This window comes from Myxocyprinus asiaticus, chromosome 41, assembly GCF_019703515.2.
Source record: "Myxocyprinus asiaticus isolate MX2 ecotype Aquarium Trade chromosome 41, UBuf_Myxa_2, whole genome shotgun sequence".
NCBI classification, from domain to species: Eukaryota; Metazoa; Chordata; class Actinopteri; order Cypriniformes; family Catostomidae; genus Myxocyprinus; species Myxocyprinus asiaticus.
In genome coordinates, this window is record NC_059384.1 from 10,189,092 (window position 1) to 10,206,703 (window position 17,612).

The window sequence follows — 17,612 nt, forward strand, 5'->3', positions numbered from 1 at the left end:
AATCACATTTAGGGTCTTCCAGGCTCTCCTGGACTGAAGGGAGAAAGTGGAGATCCTGGTCCTCAGGTAAGATGGTTAACCACTTTACATCTTACCACTGCTTTTATTCTACAGTACATCTTGTAGACATAAATAACCATATAATCTTTTCACCACAGGGTCCGAGGGGTATCCAAGGTCCACCGGGGCAATTGGGAAAACTTGGCAAGAGGGTAAGGTTTTTATTTATTTATGTATTTATTTATTTAGGCACTAAATCGTGGGACACAAAAACAAGTCTTATGTTTCTCTTTAAAGAGATAGTTCAACCAAAATGAAAATTATGTTATCAGTTACTCACCCTCATGTTGTTCCAAACCTATATTACCTTTTTTCCTCAGTGGAACGTAAAAGGAAATGTTTAATGACGTTCAATCACGTTTGCTTTTTTTAAATGGAAAACAGATTCAATGAACATGAATGGTGACTGAGGCTATCAGTCTCTAACATTCTGCCTAACATCTATTTTTGTGTTCCACGGGATAAAAAAATGCATACGTGTAGGAACAACATGATGGTGAGCAAATGATGACAGAATTGTCATTTTGGGTCAACTATCCCTTTAAGGATACTCTTTAATCCAAGGACAAACCATTCCAGCACTTTTTGATCTGGCCAAAATTAAATTAAGACTAAAAACTTGCATGTAACTTTATCTGATTATTCAGTCATGTTTGACCTCTCTGTGACAGGGGCGTGCTGGAGCCGATGGTGCCCGTGGAATGCCTGGAGAATCAGGATCCAAGGTACACTGAACATTTTCTTACCTACATTCTTTTTAGACTAACATCTAACTACTAGAATCTATTTATTATGCATCTTATGTACTATACATCATATACTCTATATACTTTCTGTAAGCTAAATGCTTGAATGTGTTACCTGGTCTTCTTCATAGGGTGACAGAGGTTTTGATGGGCTTCCTGGGCTGCCTGGTGAGAAGGGACACAGGGTGAGTAAAGTCAATGGACACATACACAGCCAAAGGGAACCCTTTAGAACCATGACATTGTAGCAGAAATTGGATTGAGAAAATGAGCATTGTCATCTAGAGGTGGCAATCAATTTATAATAATTATAACAATCTTTTGCTTCAGACCTTGATCTGTCGCTGCTTTTGCCAAGATATTCAGCAATAATACCAAAACACTGGACAGTTTATGACTGCCCAAATTGATTCTTGGTTCTTGTATTTTACCATTACTATATACCTACAGTGTGCTAAATGATAATACCAAATTATAACAGAGGCTAAATATGTTTTATATGATTAAAACTTCAGTTTTTAAATCCTTAACAAAGAAAGGCACATTAAAGGGATAGTTCACCCCAAAAATGAAAATTCTCTCTTTACTCACCCTCATGCCATCCCAGATGTGTATGACTTTCTTTTTTCAGCTGAAAACAAATGAAGACTTTTAGAATAATATTTCAGCTCTGTAGGTCCAAACAATGCAAGTGAATGGTGGCCAGAACTTTGAAGCTCCAAAAAGCACATAAAGGCAGCATAAAAGTAATCCACATGACTCCAGTGGTTAAATGCATATCTTCAGAAGTTATATAATAGGTGTGGGTAAGAAACAGATCAATATTTAAGTCCTTTTTTACTGTAAATACTCCTCCCGCCCGGTAGGTGGTGATATGTACAGGAATATAAATCGCCAAAAACAAAAGAAGAATGTGAAAGTGAAAATTGTTAGTTGAAAATGACTTAAATATTCATTTATTCTCACCCACACCTATCATATCGCATCTGAAGATATGGATTTAACCACTGGAGTCGTACGGATTATTTTATGCTGCCTTTATATGCTTTTTTGAGCTTCAACATTTTGGTTAACATTCACTAGGATTTTATGGACCTACAGCGCTGAAATATTCTTCTAAATATCAGCAGAAGAAAGAAAGTAATACACATCTGGGATGGCATGAGGGTGGGTAAATCATGAGAGATTAATTATTTTTGGCTGAACTGTCCCTTTAAGACATACAGTAAAATCACACACAATAGCTCATCTAAGCAATACTGCTTTTTATCCCAGAATAAAAATAGATCTTTATTTTATAGGCAGAAATAGAGGTAGGTATACATTTTTAGATTGGTGTTTTGGAATTTACTGTCAAAATGCTATTTGCTTGAATAAAATTGAATTTAAACAAAATTGTATATTTCTTTATGATGACTTAAACAGTTATATTCATATGTCTTCTCCCTGTTTAATGTAATTAATTTACTCAGTTACAATATGTCTTACAGTATACATAATTTATTCTGTCATTGTAATAAATTGGAGTCCTGGCTTTTGCATTCTTCCTAATATAGTCGGTTACTGCACACAAATCCTTTAACTGAAAATGCCATGTTTTTTTAGGAAAGGTCTTAACCATTCATCATAATTTAGGCACTGAGATTCAGAGAAACAAACTGCCATTGTTTGTTTTCAAAAAAATATTTGTGCAAATTGACAACAAGGAAACACAGCAGATGTTGTAGATTATGCTTTTCACTGTACTGCACAAATGCATAATACATTTATGATGAGTAGGTCCACACAGAATCTGTGCACTTTTTTTTTCTTTTTTTTTTTTCTTTTTTTGTTTATATGCTGATTTTTTGGAAAATCTGAAGAATAGCTTTAAATATGAAAAAAAATAAAAATAAAATAAAAGAGTTAGATTGAGCTGAGAATATTGCACTCTTATTACTAGCTGGTAGAATTCTTATATATTCCAAAATATTAAATAGTTCCCACTATATAAATTAGGTGTCTTTAACTACTATATACTAACATTAAAATACACAAAATACAATGTTATTATTGAGTAGTTACATGCTGTTCTGCAAAATTCTCAAAAATGTCACATTTGCTGCTACTGAGTTTGAGGTACTGTACAGGTAGGTTTAGGAGTAGGTGTAGATTTCCTGCAGGCCTGGAAATAAGCCCTAATTTGAGCAGTATGAGGCTCATCTGAAGTGAAATTTTGGGCCTTATAAAAAGAGATTGGTGTTATTACTGTGGTGACCCTGTGGCAGGGTATTTCATTGCCTCTGATGTCAACACAGGTGATAATTATGGGACCTAACATGGCTTCCTAGATGACTAGCAAACAAAAGTCAAGAGAAGATTATTCTGCTGTTGGAGATAATAATGCCTGCCTCTTTCTCTAACAGGGTGAGAATGGTCCTTCTGGGCCCCCTGGACCTCCCGGAGAAGACGGACCAAGAGTAAGTGCTTTCTAAAACACCCGAAGAACAAGAGTGTCCTTCTTATCCTTTTGTTGATTCAGCTATAAGAATAACTGTATTCTCTTGACTTCTTCATAGGGAGAAGATGGAGAGATCGGACCAAGAGGATTGGCGGGTGAGAGTGTAAGTGTGTCCCACCTTGAAAAAGGCAATGGTTTTAATTGCAGTGTGCCACCGGGGTGATTCATCTTTAAATTCATCTGAGAGTATTTACACTCTGTAATCAGAACCTTCTCATCTAGGGGCCTCGAGGTCTGCTCGGTCCTAGAGGCCCTCCTGGACCACCTGGGCAGCCTGTAAGTGATTTTTCCATTTATAATTTTGTAGATCCGATGCGGATTGCTCGCTTCTAATCTGTGACTATTGATTTCTGCAGGGCATTGCTGGTGTTGATGGCCCACAGGGTCCCAAAGGAAACATGGTAAGAGACACTGTAGCTCTTATGTGCCAAAACACAAACAAAACAGTGGTTAGCAGAGGTAAAATATTGTTAAACCGTTTATTAAGTATAAATGAGAACGAGTTGTGACTGCTCAGATAAACTCAACAGCAGTAACTATGATATGCCATGAGAGAGAAAATGAGCATGTATATACATGGACAATCCTATACTGACTATGCTTAATAAGCAGGCAACATTTAAGGTCATAAATGGTTTTCCTTTATCGGGGTAAGGTCATAAACAGTTTAAGCAAAAAATAATCATCACACATAGATTTTTGCGCAACTGTCGTATGCATACCTTTGTATGTTTGACATTAAAAACAGAGAGTAACACACTGATTTCAAATCTAATGTAAACACTGTGTTGTCTGATTTTTTGAATGAGCTGATTTTTGGTAGTTATCAGAATATTGGTTTGCATGTAAATGCACTCTCTTTTCAAATTGAGCTACACAGATCACAGACATTAAATATTGGAACTAAGCACTCTCTGGTAAACATTGGCGTGAACACCATGTCTAACAGAAGAGGACAGTTTAGCCTTAAGCTATAATGTTCTTTTGACATGGTGGCTAATCGACTATGTAGAGTTTGTTTTGTGCAGCCACTAGCAAAAATATTGCCTCAAATATTTGTTGTTCTTACATTCTAACATCATATTCACATCACCAAACAGAGTGTATGTCAACCCACACTGGAATTTGATAGGGGTGGGTAAAAATATCGATTTTCCGATGCATCGCGATCTTCGTTTGAACAATCTCGATATCGATTCTTAAATCCCAAGATCGATCTTTTTCTCTATGCACAACCCTCCACTACAATGAGAGGAAACATTTGCATTTGCAACCAAATTTTGCGCTGTGTGACTAAAATGTATATATTTGGCAACTGGCTGGTAAATGTTTACATTTCACTTACAAGTATTTGTGTAGTATGTTGGTGAAATATTCAGCAGCTAGATCCTTTCACTGCATATTGAGAGTAAAAGTTGTTCCGTGTAATGTGTGTCCAAAGACGAGATCCATGCAACCGGTTTGTCATTGAATAATGTCTCTTTTAATACCCTTTCTGTTCTATACAGTCAGTTGTTGATCATAAACTGCAAAAAAATAAACATTTAATTCAGGTGTAGCACAGGTGAGATAAATCCATTCGACTCCTGTCTCGTTAGTATGCGCTCATTTACAGACGTTCTTTGTTAAAGAGACAGTATCGGTTTTAGCACGTGTTCAACAAATCAATGAAAATAACTGAAAATAGTACAAATTATGCAAATAAACAATAAATATGTAACAAAAATAATATATGAAATATACTGTAATAACGTATTTATTGATTGAATACATGGGCAAAATGTGACCAAAATTATGAAAAGCTAATAAAATATCATTAGTAAATTGTATATTTTCATAATGTACCTAGTAAGAACGGTCCCCTGTATAATTCACAGCATTAGCTGGGAGAAAATGTATTTCATGTTAGCAACAGGGACATTATAACTTAAATATACCCACATGAATTGATATCGAAACAAATCAAAATTGGAATCGAATCGAGAGCTTGTGAATCAGAATTGAATCGAATTGGGAAATCTATATCAATACCCAGCCCTAGAATCTGATAGAACATTGTTTGGTGATTTAAGGTAAGGTTGATACATACCATCTCTCTTTGTTGTTTAGGGACCTCAGGGAGAACCAGGCCCCCCGGGACAGCAGGGGATTCCAGGAACACAGGTGAGTCTTAGTGATTTTACATCAGTATGAATTGCACGTGCACAATCAAGTTTGCCTTTGGATCAAGCAGTCCTATCATGTACATTGGAATGTCCTTTATATTGTGTTTATATATTGTTATAAGAAATTAAATAGAGATTAAGGGCAAGGATTGTACAGTGGCCCCAAAAAGTATTTTCAGACATCTGGACACTTAAGTCACAATTGTATGTATGAATGTCATTGAGTTACATAACAAAATATCAAACATAGTTGCATCTGCATATGATTTATGCCAGACTTTTTCTCAGAACTAACTTGACTTTCTCAAACATTTTTGCAATGACTTTTAACCAGCTGGCCCCAATGTCATTCTTAGTCAATGTATGTCAGTCAGTTCCCCTCAAGTTTATACAAGTGTTTAGCAGAGCATCCACAGGTGTAGTTAATCACATTAACTATGGACAAGTCAAGTTTGGCAATCTGAAAGTTTCAAAATATTTTAGTATACCTTTTGTTTTATCATTTAAAACCAAAAACTACGAACTTCGTTGTTAAAATGTTTTGCTAGACAAGCATGCTTGCGCTATCGTTCTTTAAAATTTATGTCACTTGGTTTGATGTTTTATTATCTAATGCAGTGGCATTCATACATTTTTAAGAGTGGCTTAAGTGTACAAAAACGTTTTGGTGCCACTGTATGTTAATTGTCACAAAGCTGATAGTTCCATCATTTTTCATTCTCTCTCTCTAAACTGACTTGGGTGATTTCTGGGCTTGAAGACATTCATTCAAAAAAGGGCTTATCCAGCCTAATTAATTGAACCATTGTTTTTTGGTAATTTCTCCTCCGCACTGTCATTTGTCTCGCTTATTTCCAAACGGCTCTTTTTTTCTCAGAGGGCAAAGTTAAATTATCTGAAATATTTCTGCTGGGCTCAAAGGAAGTAGGCAGCTGAATGCTACCCATTCATAACGCCCCACCTGCAGCAGTCAAATCAGAGCAGTGAGCTCAAATTTCCCTAGAGTGAACTCCTGGTCGGCACACACAGATACATACACACAGAGTTAGCCACTGTAAACACACATCGTAAACATATGTGTATGCAGACACACTCAAACACACTATACAAACACAAGTGACCCTGCTAACACTCACAAAGGGACAATACAATAAGTCCATTATTGGGTATAAGTCAGCAGGGCTCCTCTCTACCACATGTTTGCCCCTCTATCCCCCCATCCTGCTGCCATGGCAACAAAGCCTGAGGTTGTCTGTCTATTTTTTTGTTGTACAGGGTCTTCCAGGTCCACAGGGCCCCATCGGACCGCCTGGAGAAAAAGTAAGACTTTCATAGTTTTCACACTTTTTTTTGTAGTTTTCTTACAGCTTTTTGTAATATCTTAAAACAGACGGAGAGCAGAAGGAAAGATTATCTTATATCATATAGTGATATAAACCATCAGATCATAATGTTAGACATAGTTGCCTTCAGTGCTCTGATCATTGGTGCTTCTTCAACTTTGGGTACTTGCATGTCTCAGGGGTTGATTTTCATCAAAATGCACAGATTTAAACTTTTTTCTGTTTGTTAAATGAAGTTCACATTAAAACTGACTTTTTACCAGGACATCATCATTTATTTTTGGTGCTTTTCAAATACCTTAATGTATAGATTTTTACTGTTTTAGGCTTGTCCCAGACCCAGACTTTCAATATTAAACTACAAAATTCATTATAAAATACATATTATTACATGTTTAAAACAAAGAGTGAAATAAACATAAACCATTAAAATATTTATTGTGTGAAGATTTTTTTTTGTTTGTTTTTTTGTATGTTTTTATATTTTTTTGCCCCTAATAATTGTTTTTTTTTTGTATTTTTTTAAGTTAGTTTAGGTGATACGAGACAATGTTGAGATATTTGAAGAAAACAAAGAAAAACAAAGGTTAATATCACTTGTGAGCAGAGTATTTTTTTGGGGTGTCACTACCAATCAAGATATAATTTTGTCAAATTACACAAAAAGTGTTATAATATTATTTCAATTGTGTGTATTTAGGATAAATCAAATGTTAGCTATGAAATTAGCCTAAAGCCTATTTTTATTAAATAAAATGTTAAAAATGTCATTTCCATCACTGTCATTTCCACCATAGAATTCTGTTAAACAATACAGAAAAGAGTCGTGACTTTCAGAAAAAAATAATAATAAAAAAATAACATAAATCTCCTCTGATGCATGTACTGTTGGACATTGTTAGTAGACAAATATATAAATAAATAAATAAATAAAGTGGAAAAAATTATTTAACAAAACTTTACTTTTTTAGAAACCCAAAGTGCTAAAAGTGCCTAAGGTTGAAGAAACACCCTTATATATTGTGGCACAACTATTACTGTCGGTTCTTTTTGATTAATTACTTGTGATGGTATTTTTTTCCAAATTAGTCATTTGATTTGGATAAAAGTATCTGCTAAATAAAAAAAATACAAAAAGGTTAATTAAACTGCGGTTTCAGTTAGATGTGACTCAGAATGCCAAAAGAGCATTTATTTTCTATTTGTAGCATTCATTTTTGAGTCTACTTCCTTTATCATAAGAAGCCGATTCACGATTCAGTGCATGCATGCTATTTCCTTTTTGGCCTTCTGTGGTATTATAGTTTCTTTTTCATCCAATCAAAGTTATCCTGCTATGTCTCTTTTTACAGGGGCCTTACGGAAGGTCTGGCTTGCCTGGATTGCCTGGTGCTGATGGTCCTCCTGTATGTATATGTTCTCACCTCTACTTTTCACTTTGATGTACTGATATGTTAAGATTTCTCAGTTTTCTGCATGCTTGTAGGCCAGACTACTCTTAGTTTGCAACACTTCCTTTATTAAAACACTTTTAATTAAAGAAAAAGAAGACATTTTGTTTGCTGGCTTACTCCACTTTAGTTTTATTGAGTAAAGAGCCATCATAGCAGAGGATGAGGTATGTTCATGAAAGCTCTCATCCATTCAGAAAAGCAAAGCCTTGAACAGATGTGTACCACTATTTTAAGGCATGTCCTGCAGTTATGCTAGTCACATACTGTACACACACCTGTCACATACCTTCTGCTATATCTGCCTTTATACCACAGGGACATCCTGGAAAGGAGGGTCCACCTGGAGAGAAAGGAGCTTTGGTATGCAGACTGGATTTTAGTATTTTCTTTTCTTGTTTGAAAAATCACAAATGAGATCTCTTTAATATCTCAGTTGTTTTTGCTAGAAAGCATTCAAATAGCTATAAACCTGTTGCTACATCAATACGGCCACAGATTTTCTTCACAAACTACATTTCATAATATTTCGATGTTGTCATCTTCAGGGCCAGCCCGGTCCCCAGGGCCCCATCGGCTATCCTGGCCCTCGCGGTGTGAAGGTAAAGCATTTTTTGTGTTTTATGGAGATTTGTTGGTGAGCATTGACATTGTGATCTGTGCCTGAATGCATGCTTTCTGTCTTATAGGGTGCTGATGGCGTTCGTGGTCTGAAGGGAGGCAAAGGAGAGAAGGTGCATATAGATCCACATCTCAACTAGGCACAGAACATCAGCTGTATAATTCATTACTGTAATGGCACCTCACAGGTCAAAGTGGTGGCTAAATATGCATAAAAAGAGTCTAAAAGCTGCTACACTGCTGTACACACACTCACTTTATATTCTCTCCACTTGTATATCACATCATATCAAGTGCTGTTTAATCATGCAGAAAGAGTGAGTGATCATAACACTTATCCCTGACTCAAAATCACTCCATCACTTTTTGAGGATGTCCACATGCATGCTCTTTTTAAGTACAGCCTCTCAAAAACTATCCGAATATTAAAATTAATCCTAATTAGAGTTGGCTGTCAGGTACTCCTAAAGTTGCATTATCTATCTACCTATCTACCTATCTATCTATCTATCTATCTGTCTGTCTGTCTGTCTGTCACCCAAATATAAAAATTAATTTCCTCACGCTCATGTTGTTCCAATCCTGAAATACTTACTGTATAGTACTTTCTTCTGTGGAACACAAAAGGAGATGTTAGGCAGAATGTTAGCCTTGGTCACCATTCACTTCTATTTTATGGAAGAAATATGCAATGAAAGTGAATGGAGACTGAGACTAACAATCTGCCTAAATCACCTTTTGTGTTGCACAGAGGAAAGTATTTTTATTTATTTTTTAACACATTTCCCTTTAATTAATTTAATAATATAGTAACTCAAATACAAAACAACAGACATGGAGTGATTTAATTTGTTTTAGGACACTGCAATACTGCATTATTGCCAGCAGGTGGGAGTCTAGTAAAACTCAGGAATCACAAAGCTGCTGTGTTTGTATGCAGAAACTATAGCTTCATCACTTGGTTTTCCCTAATGTTCCAGTTCATTTAACCCTTTTCTCTCCTTATAAATTTCAGGGTGAGGACGGTTTCCCAGGTTTCAAGGGAGACATGGGCATCAAAGGCGACAGGGTAAATAAACAGCATCCAGACACACTGGCTTCCAGCCCATGCAAATTTTACCCCACAGATCAAAGCTAACAGGCAGCACTGATTGGCTGATTTTCTGTGTATGATTAGGGTGAGCTTGGATTGGCCGGACCGAGAGGTGAGGATGGACCAGAGGGCCCGAAGGGTCGAGCAGGCCCCAATGGTGAATCTGGTCCATTGGGACCTGCTGGAGAAAAGGTGAATTTCCTATTTATTACAGTTTACTGTGATTAGTTTATTAATGAGGTATATTTTGAATATTAATACTGTTCAACAGTTCAACAAAAAATAACAATTCTGTCATCATTTACATGTTGTTCCAAATCTTTGTTACTTATTTTCCTCCATGGAACACAATGTTAGACAGTATGTTAGTCTCAGTCGCCATTCACTGTTACTACGAAAGTGAATGGTGACTGAGGCTGCCATTCTGCCTAACAGCTCCTTTAGTGTTCCACAGAAGAAAAATAAGTGAAGTTTGTAAAAACATGAAGATGAGTAAACAATGACAGAATATTCATTTTTTGGGTGAACTAGTCCTTTAATACCAAATAAGATGTTTGTTTTTCCAAAGACGTTCTTGCACTAATGATCCTTGGCGTGTTTTCCTCCAGGGCAAACTCGGGGTTCCAGGATTGCCTGGTTATCCAGGACGTCAAGGGCCAAAGGTACGCACTCAAAATGAACCTGACACCTGTACCTGCACCGCTGTTGTTACACTTATGTGCTAAACAGCAGCTCAGCTCATTACCATTAACTAATTCCCTTCTAAGAATGAATTATGCATACTGCACTGAGGAAGGCATTTTTTTATTATGAGCAACTCATGCCAGAATTGTTCCCTCTGCTGTTGGGGATGCTGGTCACGCAGGCTATGAGGAAAATTTTGAGCACAGCTGCCTGTGTCAGACCTCAGCAGCTTTTATCAACAACAGCATCAGCTTCAGCACCAATAGCCCAAAACCCGACCCTAGAGTGGCCTTGGAGTTTCAGAGACCTTCTACAGCAAACAGTGGCTGTATTACAGACAGCTAAATTCATTTGGGTTTGTACAGCAAGTTCGAGTTTGCTCAAAAGTTTGTGCATTGCTCTGTAAATCCATATAGTGGTGTAAGTCAATGTGTATTGTAAAGGAATGGTTCCCCCAAAAATTATAATTCACTCATCATTTACTCACCCTAATGCTGTCTCAAACTCGTATGACTTTCTGTTCTCTGCAGAACATAAACAAAGATATTTTAATGAAGATATGATATGAATATATCCATACAATATGTCACCATAAATCTTGACATCTGCAGTCTCCTTGGCACGATCATTATTTGAAGCTCAATTACACTTCCTCATGCTTGATGCATGTGCAGAGCGCTGTATGCATTCTGGCTTGCATTATTTATTTCCCACTCGTGTTCCGGCAGGTCCCGCCTCCTGCATTCAAATTGGCTAATAAGAGCTTCTTACAAGCTGTCTGCGATTGGACAAATGAGAAGTCGTTCATGCAAGCTGTGTCCCAATACGCATGTTACACTATGCACTTACATTATACACTATTCACTCAGCCGTGTAGTGTATGAATTTTCAAAGTGTAGTGTCATCCCAAATGGAACACTTAAAGTTTTTTGTTTTTTACTACACAGAAGCATTCGCCATTTAACAACTAACAGAAGTGATGTTTCAAACGTATGCGATGTGTTGCCGCTAGCTTTAGCGTGTTAGCCAACCTCAGTTCGACACCTGTATCTCAAAAAACGTACATATTCACACAGCGTGGGGTGAAGGTAAAGCATTCAAATTACATTTGTAAGGTGCTGCCTTCACTGAAGTTTTGCTAGTTGCTACATTCTCCATTATTTACAATTATTTTGTCAGACCAGAAAAGTAGCCAGGTAACTCCGCTCCTTCCTCTACATACGGCAAAACGTGAGCGCTGAGTGCATGAAGTGTCCAACATTTCACACTCCGTTTTGACGATTGAAGAAGTGCATCATCAGGTTACTATAGTGTAGAAGTGTGCAGTTTGGGACGCACATTTAGCCTTAGTTACCATAGTAAACAATGGGACATCACAGCATACAGTATAAGTTGCAGAAGAACAAACAGCTCTAAGTTGAGTGCAAACTTTTAACGGTTATCATTGCAAGATGTCTCTCCCCCGTAGAATATGAATATAGCCAAATTCCCTTTAAAGTTAAGTCAGTCAACTCGGTGAGCATCTTGGTAATCCTCTCTAGCAGCTATTTTCTATGGATACAAGCGACATGAAAGTAAAGCTCCTATCGACTTGATTGGGGAAAGACAGACATTTCCAAACGGTTAGTCAAGATGACAATCAAATAACATTTAAATATGATGTTCATTAGTAAAATCTGACAACAGTCTCATAAATTGTATTATAAATTGTGCTTCTTTATCTAATTTTTCCAGAAAACTTAAAGAATTGTGACTCCGAAGCACTATTAAAACATTTCAAAACATTGCCCTGTTTGTTTTTAGCATCCCAATCTGGTTTACACTGCAACATTAGATCAACCAATTGTGTGAGTTTGGAGCGGGATTATCTCTTTGTCCGACCAATGGCAGATTTGGCACATTTCAGTGCTTGGGGAAACATGCTTGATTTTTTGAAATTCTTTGTGCTGCTACTAGTGGCACAAACAATAACACTCTTCACCCTTAAGACTTATCTTGAATTTGCTGAAATGAGATGGAACAAAGCCTAGTCTGAGAGTAAGGTGCTGACTAAGGGGTAGATTTACAGTCCCATAAACCCGCTTTTATTTAGCAGGATTAATGAACGACAGACAAGTGATGTGATTACAAGCACTTTGACACACCATCATCTCTCCACCAGTGCGGAATGGATTCACACAGTCTGCCAACTTTCAAATTATCATGAAGTGCACTTTTGAAGACCAGCCATCACTGTCTGAGTGGTTACTGACTTCGGAAGTGGCATTTTTTTATGGAGTGTTATTGCATATTTGTCAGTGGCTCACCTTTTAGAGTTTCATAACATCATTTGTGGTAAATCAAAGCTGATTTCTGCAGTGCCCGACTTTGAGGTCTTGCTTAAAAATAAATGTGTAAAACAGTCTATTGATTTTCTTTCTTGAATGCTTATAACGCTGCCAGGACTGAGAATCGTGGGTTTTAATTTACTGTGTTCAGAATGAGCGAGAGAGACAGGAAGTGATTGAGCCGATTAAGTCTCATTAGTGGGGACACTTTATCGTATATCGGTTTGCTTGTTTCTCTGACAGAGTGTGTTTGTTTACATCCAACATTTGTCTGTTGTTTCAGTTGATTATATTGTCCGCCGCTCTCGGTAGAAATCGTTGTATTTCTATGCTGAAAAACAATCCTTTCCTGAAGCTCTCTTCTGCTTACTCCTGTGCAAACAAAACAAGGGAAGCTGATAATCGAGAACTACTTTGTTTATCGTGGTGTATATCATACGCATTTAGACACCTACCTCTCCACTCTTGAGTTATTCTAATAAAGAAATTGCCAACAATTGGGACAAAAAGTCTCACAGCTATTTTAAATGCTGGAAGTGTAGCAAAGCCAAAGATGGTAATGCTAACAGACTGTAATGGCATTTAACTGTTAGAATCAGAACCTGCCTCCCTGAAGTCTTTTTTTAAATTTTTTTTTTATTTTTATTTATTTCCAGGGTTCGACCGGTTTCCCTGGATTCCCAGGAGCCAATGGAGAGAAAGGAGCCAGGGTAAGATGCATTCTTCCAACCTGCTTCGTGTGCAGTAAACACCTCATTGCAATAAACACATGGGGAAAAAAAGGCTGATTGATTGCTTTTATGAAAGGATTTGTATGATGACGTTTTACAAAAACACACACAAATCAGTAAGTGACAACAAAAGATGCTGAAGTGATTGTGTTTACTGTGATTCAACAATGATCACCTGCCTGGAAAAATATTCACATTCAGAAAGTAAAGTGGGCAAAAGTATACTTCAGGTTAAATGTAATTGTGAATGGGAGTCTACATTTACAGTTTCATTCAGGTTTAGGTTTACCTCCATATTTATGGTTATATTTACCTTAAAATGGTTATATAAAGGCTGTTGAGGCTCTATATTTATGCTAAGCCTTATGTTTACATTTACCTTGACACTTATATTTATGCTTAGCTTTATGTTTACCATTACATTTACCTTAACACTTACACTTTTATCTTATGTTTTGGCTTATCTTGACATTAACTGTAATATTTATATTTACTTTTAAATTTACTCTTACCTACAATTGTATTTACCTTTATGCTTATATTGACATTGACGTTTACATTTAACTTTCCACGTATATATTTACATTTACACTTAGCTTTATGATTACCTTTTGACATTTCATTTACACTTTTATTTTCATGTTTAGGATTATCTTTCTGTTTACTGTTACATTTATATTTAAACACATTCGTGCTAGAAAACACCAAAACTTCATGGCCATGCCCACTGACTTTGCGCATATGAAGTATCCCTGAGTGCTGCGCTTTAGGCATAGTGCTCTTAAAATAGGGCCCTTAATATATCACTCTTAAGCTTCAATGGTAATTCAGTTCCACCATTCATCTACAAATGACTTTATTTAAAAATACTTTACATATCAAGGCGGTTTTTCTGATTTCTGAATTGCTGATATATGTTATTAGAAAGAGATTATGTGTTCTGTCCACGTTAAAAATATAAATAATGGCTAAATATAATTTTAAGTATATCTAAATATTATGATGAACATGTCAGGGTTTGTTATGTGCATGCTCAGGAATTGTTAAACACGTTTGTTACATTTATATTTATCTTTAACTTTGCAGTTACCTTTATGTTTGTTTACCTTTATACTCATTTTATATTTAACTTTACACTTATATTTACATTTCAGTTTACAATTAGCTTTACATTTACATTTTATTTTACGCTTAGATGTATCTTTATGCTTAGGCTTACTTTTCCATTTCCATTTACCTTTAAATGTACACTATCTTCATGTTTACCTGTACCCTTACACATAGACTAAATTTTAGGTTTTGGCTAACCTTTCTGTTCACTGTTAAATTACATTTAGCTTTACAATTACACATAAACTTATATTTAAGTTTTACATTTACCTTCACATTTACATTTTAGGCTAAGGCTTTTTTATATTAGGCAGAAGTGTTTGTGACTTCCAGTACAGCTGCAATGCAAGTCACAACAGATGGAAATGACCAAATAATTACAACACGTTCACTCAATTTGTGGATCTAGTGTAGACGTTTAAAAAAAAACAACAAAAAAAAACATTATCACTCCGCATACATTGTGTTCCTCAAACCTATATGTTGCTTAGAACAGTTACAACATGCTGACTACAACTAAGGAAAAGTAATCGAATATTTCCCTCGAGAGAGTGTGATCAATTAATTCTGTGGAAATTACGTACTCAGGCAAAAATAAACCTTACTTTGGTTCAATATTGTTAATGGGAAACATGAAACCATCTACATGAGAACAGCTGTGCCTTAAGCATTTTTGATTGAATGATTATTTATAAAAAAATATAAAGTTATATGCTATTTTTCCAAGTGTTTAAAACTTGCCTCTGTGCAAGGAGCAAAATGTGCGTGTGTGTTTGTGTGCTGCTAATACACCTACACCTCATATGAAACAAATATCTCTGTGGCTTCCAGAAATCCTAAGGGAAGATATCTAATGCTTGTTTTCCCCCCATACACACTAAACACACTGCCATCTCATCTTGGCAAAAAGAACTCCAATAGCTACAGCAATTGGATTTGCTGTGTGTAGCTATTGAATTCACCCTTAATATTTACCACACTCATTTTTCATCTTTCTTTTTGAAGGGTGTGGCAGGGAAACTTGGTCCAAGGGGGCAGAGAGGTCCAACGGTATGTAATTATCCAATACTTTCTCCAATCAGTTTTAATTTTCAATACAGAAATAAATATTGATTCTGAATTTAAAGATGCAACTACACTTAATGGCCGAAAGTATGTGGATAACCAAACACCATACCCTAAACATTTAATTTCAAAACCATCAACATTACTAGCCATTAAGTCCTCCCTAAAAGCTCCCAGTCTTCTGGGAAGCTTGGTGAATTTATAATTTGCTAAATTTACAGGGTCCCCGTGGTGCGCGCGGTGCCAGAGGACCAACAGGAAAACCAGGACCTAAGGTACTACTCTCTTCATACCATTAACCTCCCCATGGTTTATTTTTGTCACTCACTTCCTTTAAACAGTCCTTATGTTCTTTCTCATTATCTCACAGGGCACAGCGGGCAGTGACGGTCCACCTGGTCCACCTGGTGAGAGAGTAAGTGCCACCCAGAACACACTGCAGCAGAAAACATTCCTGTCACTTAATACTATCTACAGTGAGGTGATGAAGAGCTTGAAGTGCTCTGAGAAGGGTGCTTTTGCAGGAGTATTAGCTCAGCATGTGGGTGTACTCCAGATAAGAAGACTTACCACCTGTGTTTTTGTCTGGAAACTATTATAGATTTATGAAGAGCTCTTGAGCATTAGACCTCTGGAAGGCTGTTGTCCACCGCTAACATCAGAGCAAAATCTGATGTTGTGTTGTGTTTTTTCTGTTGTGAAATTCTGTTCTCTGTTCTTTCACTATTTTTCATTGTTTTCCTCTTTTATTAGGGCTCAAGCACTGAAAATGCGGAGACCCTATTGTTCTTTTAAGGATTATTATTATTATTAGGGCCTAAGCACTGAAAGTAGCTTAGGCTCTAATAATATCAGGTACATATCAGGCTCTGTAGCGCCCCCTTTAAAATGGGTGTGTAAAACGACATCTATAGCACCCCCATTTTCACCTACAGTCACCAAAATTGGTACATATATAGTTCTCATCAAGCCGGACAACTTTCATAATTATAGTTATTAGCTCCACCCAAGAGGAAGTTGGCCATTTTGGATTTTTAGAATATTGCAGTCTCTGAAGTTTGAAATACTCCTAGGTGATTCATGAGACTGTCACCACATTTAGACAACATTATGCCAAGACACTGAAGATGCTAAATTGCAAACAGATTTTGATATATCGAATGGTGTTGTCATGGTGAGGCATTAAATTAATGGCGAAAAATGGGAAACAGGAAGTGTCTCCCATCTTCTGTGTGCAATGTGTGATTTAGATCAAAATTTAGATGTATGTTTAGTCTTGGGGCTAATCACATGGAGTTGACTATTTTGGGTCACAGTCATAGCGCCACCACCTGGCAGCAGGAAGTGTGGCTCTTACAACAGACTTTAAAATATTCCTCTTATATTTACTCAAATTGCTTGACAAAATAGTGTCAAATGCCAAATGTGTCCACCTTGCATTGTTTTCCAAAAGCCACTGGGTGGAAATGGACCAGTTGTGCTTGGGCCCATCATCGCTGCTTGCAGCTATATTTTATTCTGTTTGTCAGTCTGAATTTGAAGGATGTTGAATGTCTGTTGACAGCACCTCCATTGCACTTTCAATATAGTTTCAGTTTGTAAGAATATATTAATGCTTTGTTATTGTGAGCATATATTAATGTTGCTTCCTCTTAATGGCTTTTACCAAGACTATCAGACAATATGCTGTATGTTGCCTCAGGTCAGCTAGACATT

General features: G+C 36.6%; 1 protein-coding gene across 2 annotated transcripts in view; it reads left to right on the forward strand.

Moving 5' to 3' along the window:
* Positions 1–17,612, forward strand: part of LOC127432052 (collagen alpha-1(XI) chain-like) — a 105,336-nt gene that overhangs the window by 40,109 nt on the left and 47,615 nt on the right. For both annotated transcript variants that reach the window (XM_051682824.1, XM_051682825.1), the window contains 21 exons: positions 13–66; positions 159–212; positions 732–785; positions 938–991; positions 3,212–3,265; positions 3,365–3,409; positions 3,529–3,582; positions 3,663–3,707; positions 5,416–5,469; positions 6,747–6,791; positions 8,167–8,220; positions 8,584–8,628; positions 8,814–8,867; positions 8,955–8,999; positions 9,902–9,955; positions 10,064–10,171; positions 10,588–10,641; positions 13,647–13,700; positions 15,837–15,881; positions 16,118–16,171; positions 16,267–16,311. In XM_051682824.1, the coding sequence (XP_051538784.1) occupies positions 13–66; positions 159–212; positions 732–785; positions 938–991; positions 3,212–3,265; positions 3,365–3,409; positions 3,529–3,582; positions 3,663–3,707; positions 5,416–5,469; positions 6,747–6,791; positions 8,167–8,220; positions 8,584–8,628; positions 8,814–8,867; positions 8,955–8,999; positions 9,902–9,955; positions 10,064–10,171; positions 10,588–10,641; positions 13,647–13,700; positions 15,837–15,881; positions 16,118–16,171; positions 16,267–16,311 (1,125 nt within the window). The remainder of the gene's footprint in view (positions 1–12; positions 67–158; positions 213–731; positions 786–937; positions 992–3,211; positions 3,266–3,364; positions 3,410–3,528; positions 3,583–3,662; positions 3,708–5,415; positions 5,470–6,746; positions 6,792–8,166; positions 8,221–8,583; positions 8,629–8,813; positions 8,868–8,954; positions 9,000–9,901; positions 9,956–10,063; positions 10,172–10,587; positions 10,642–13,646; positions 13,701–15,836; positions 15,882–16,117; positions 16,172–16,266; positions 16,312–17,612) is intronic.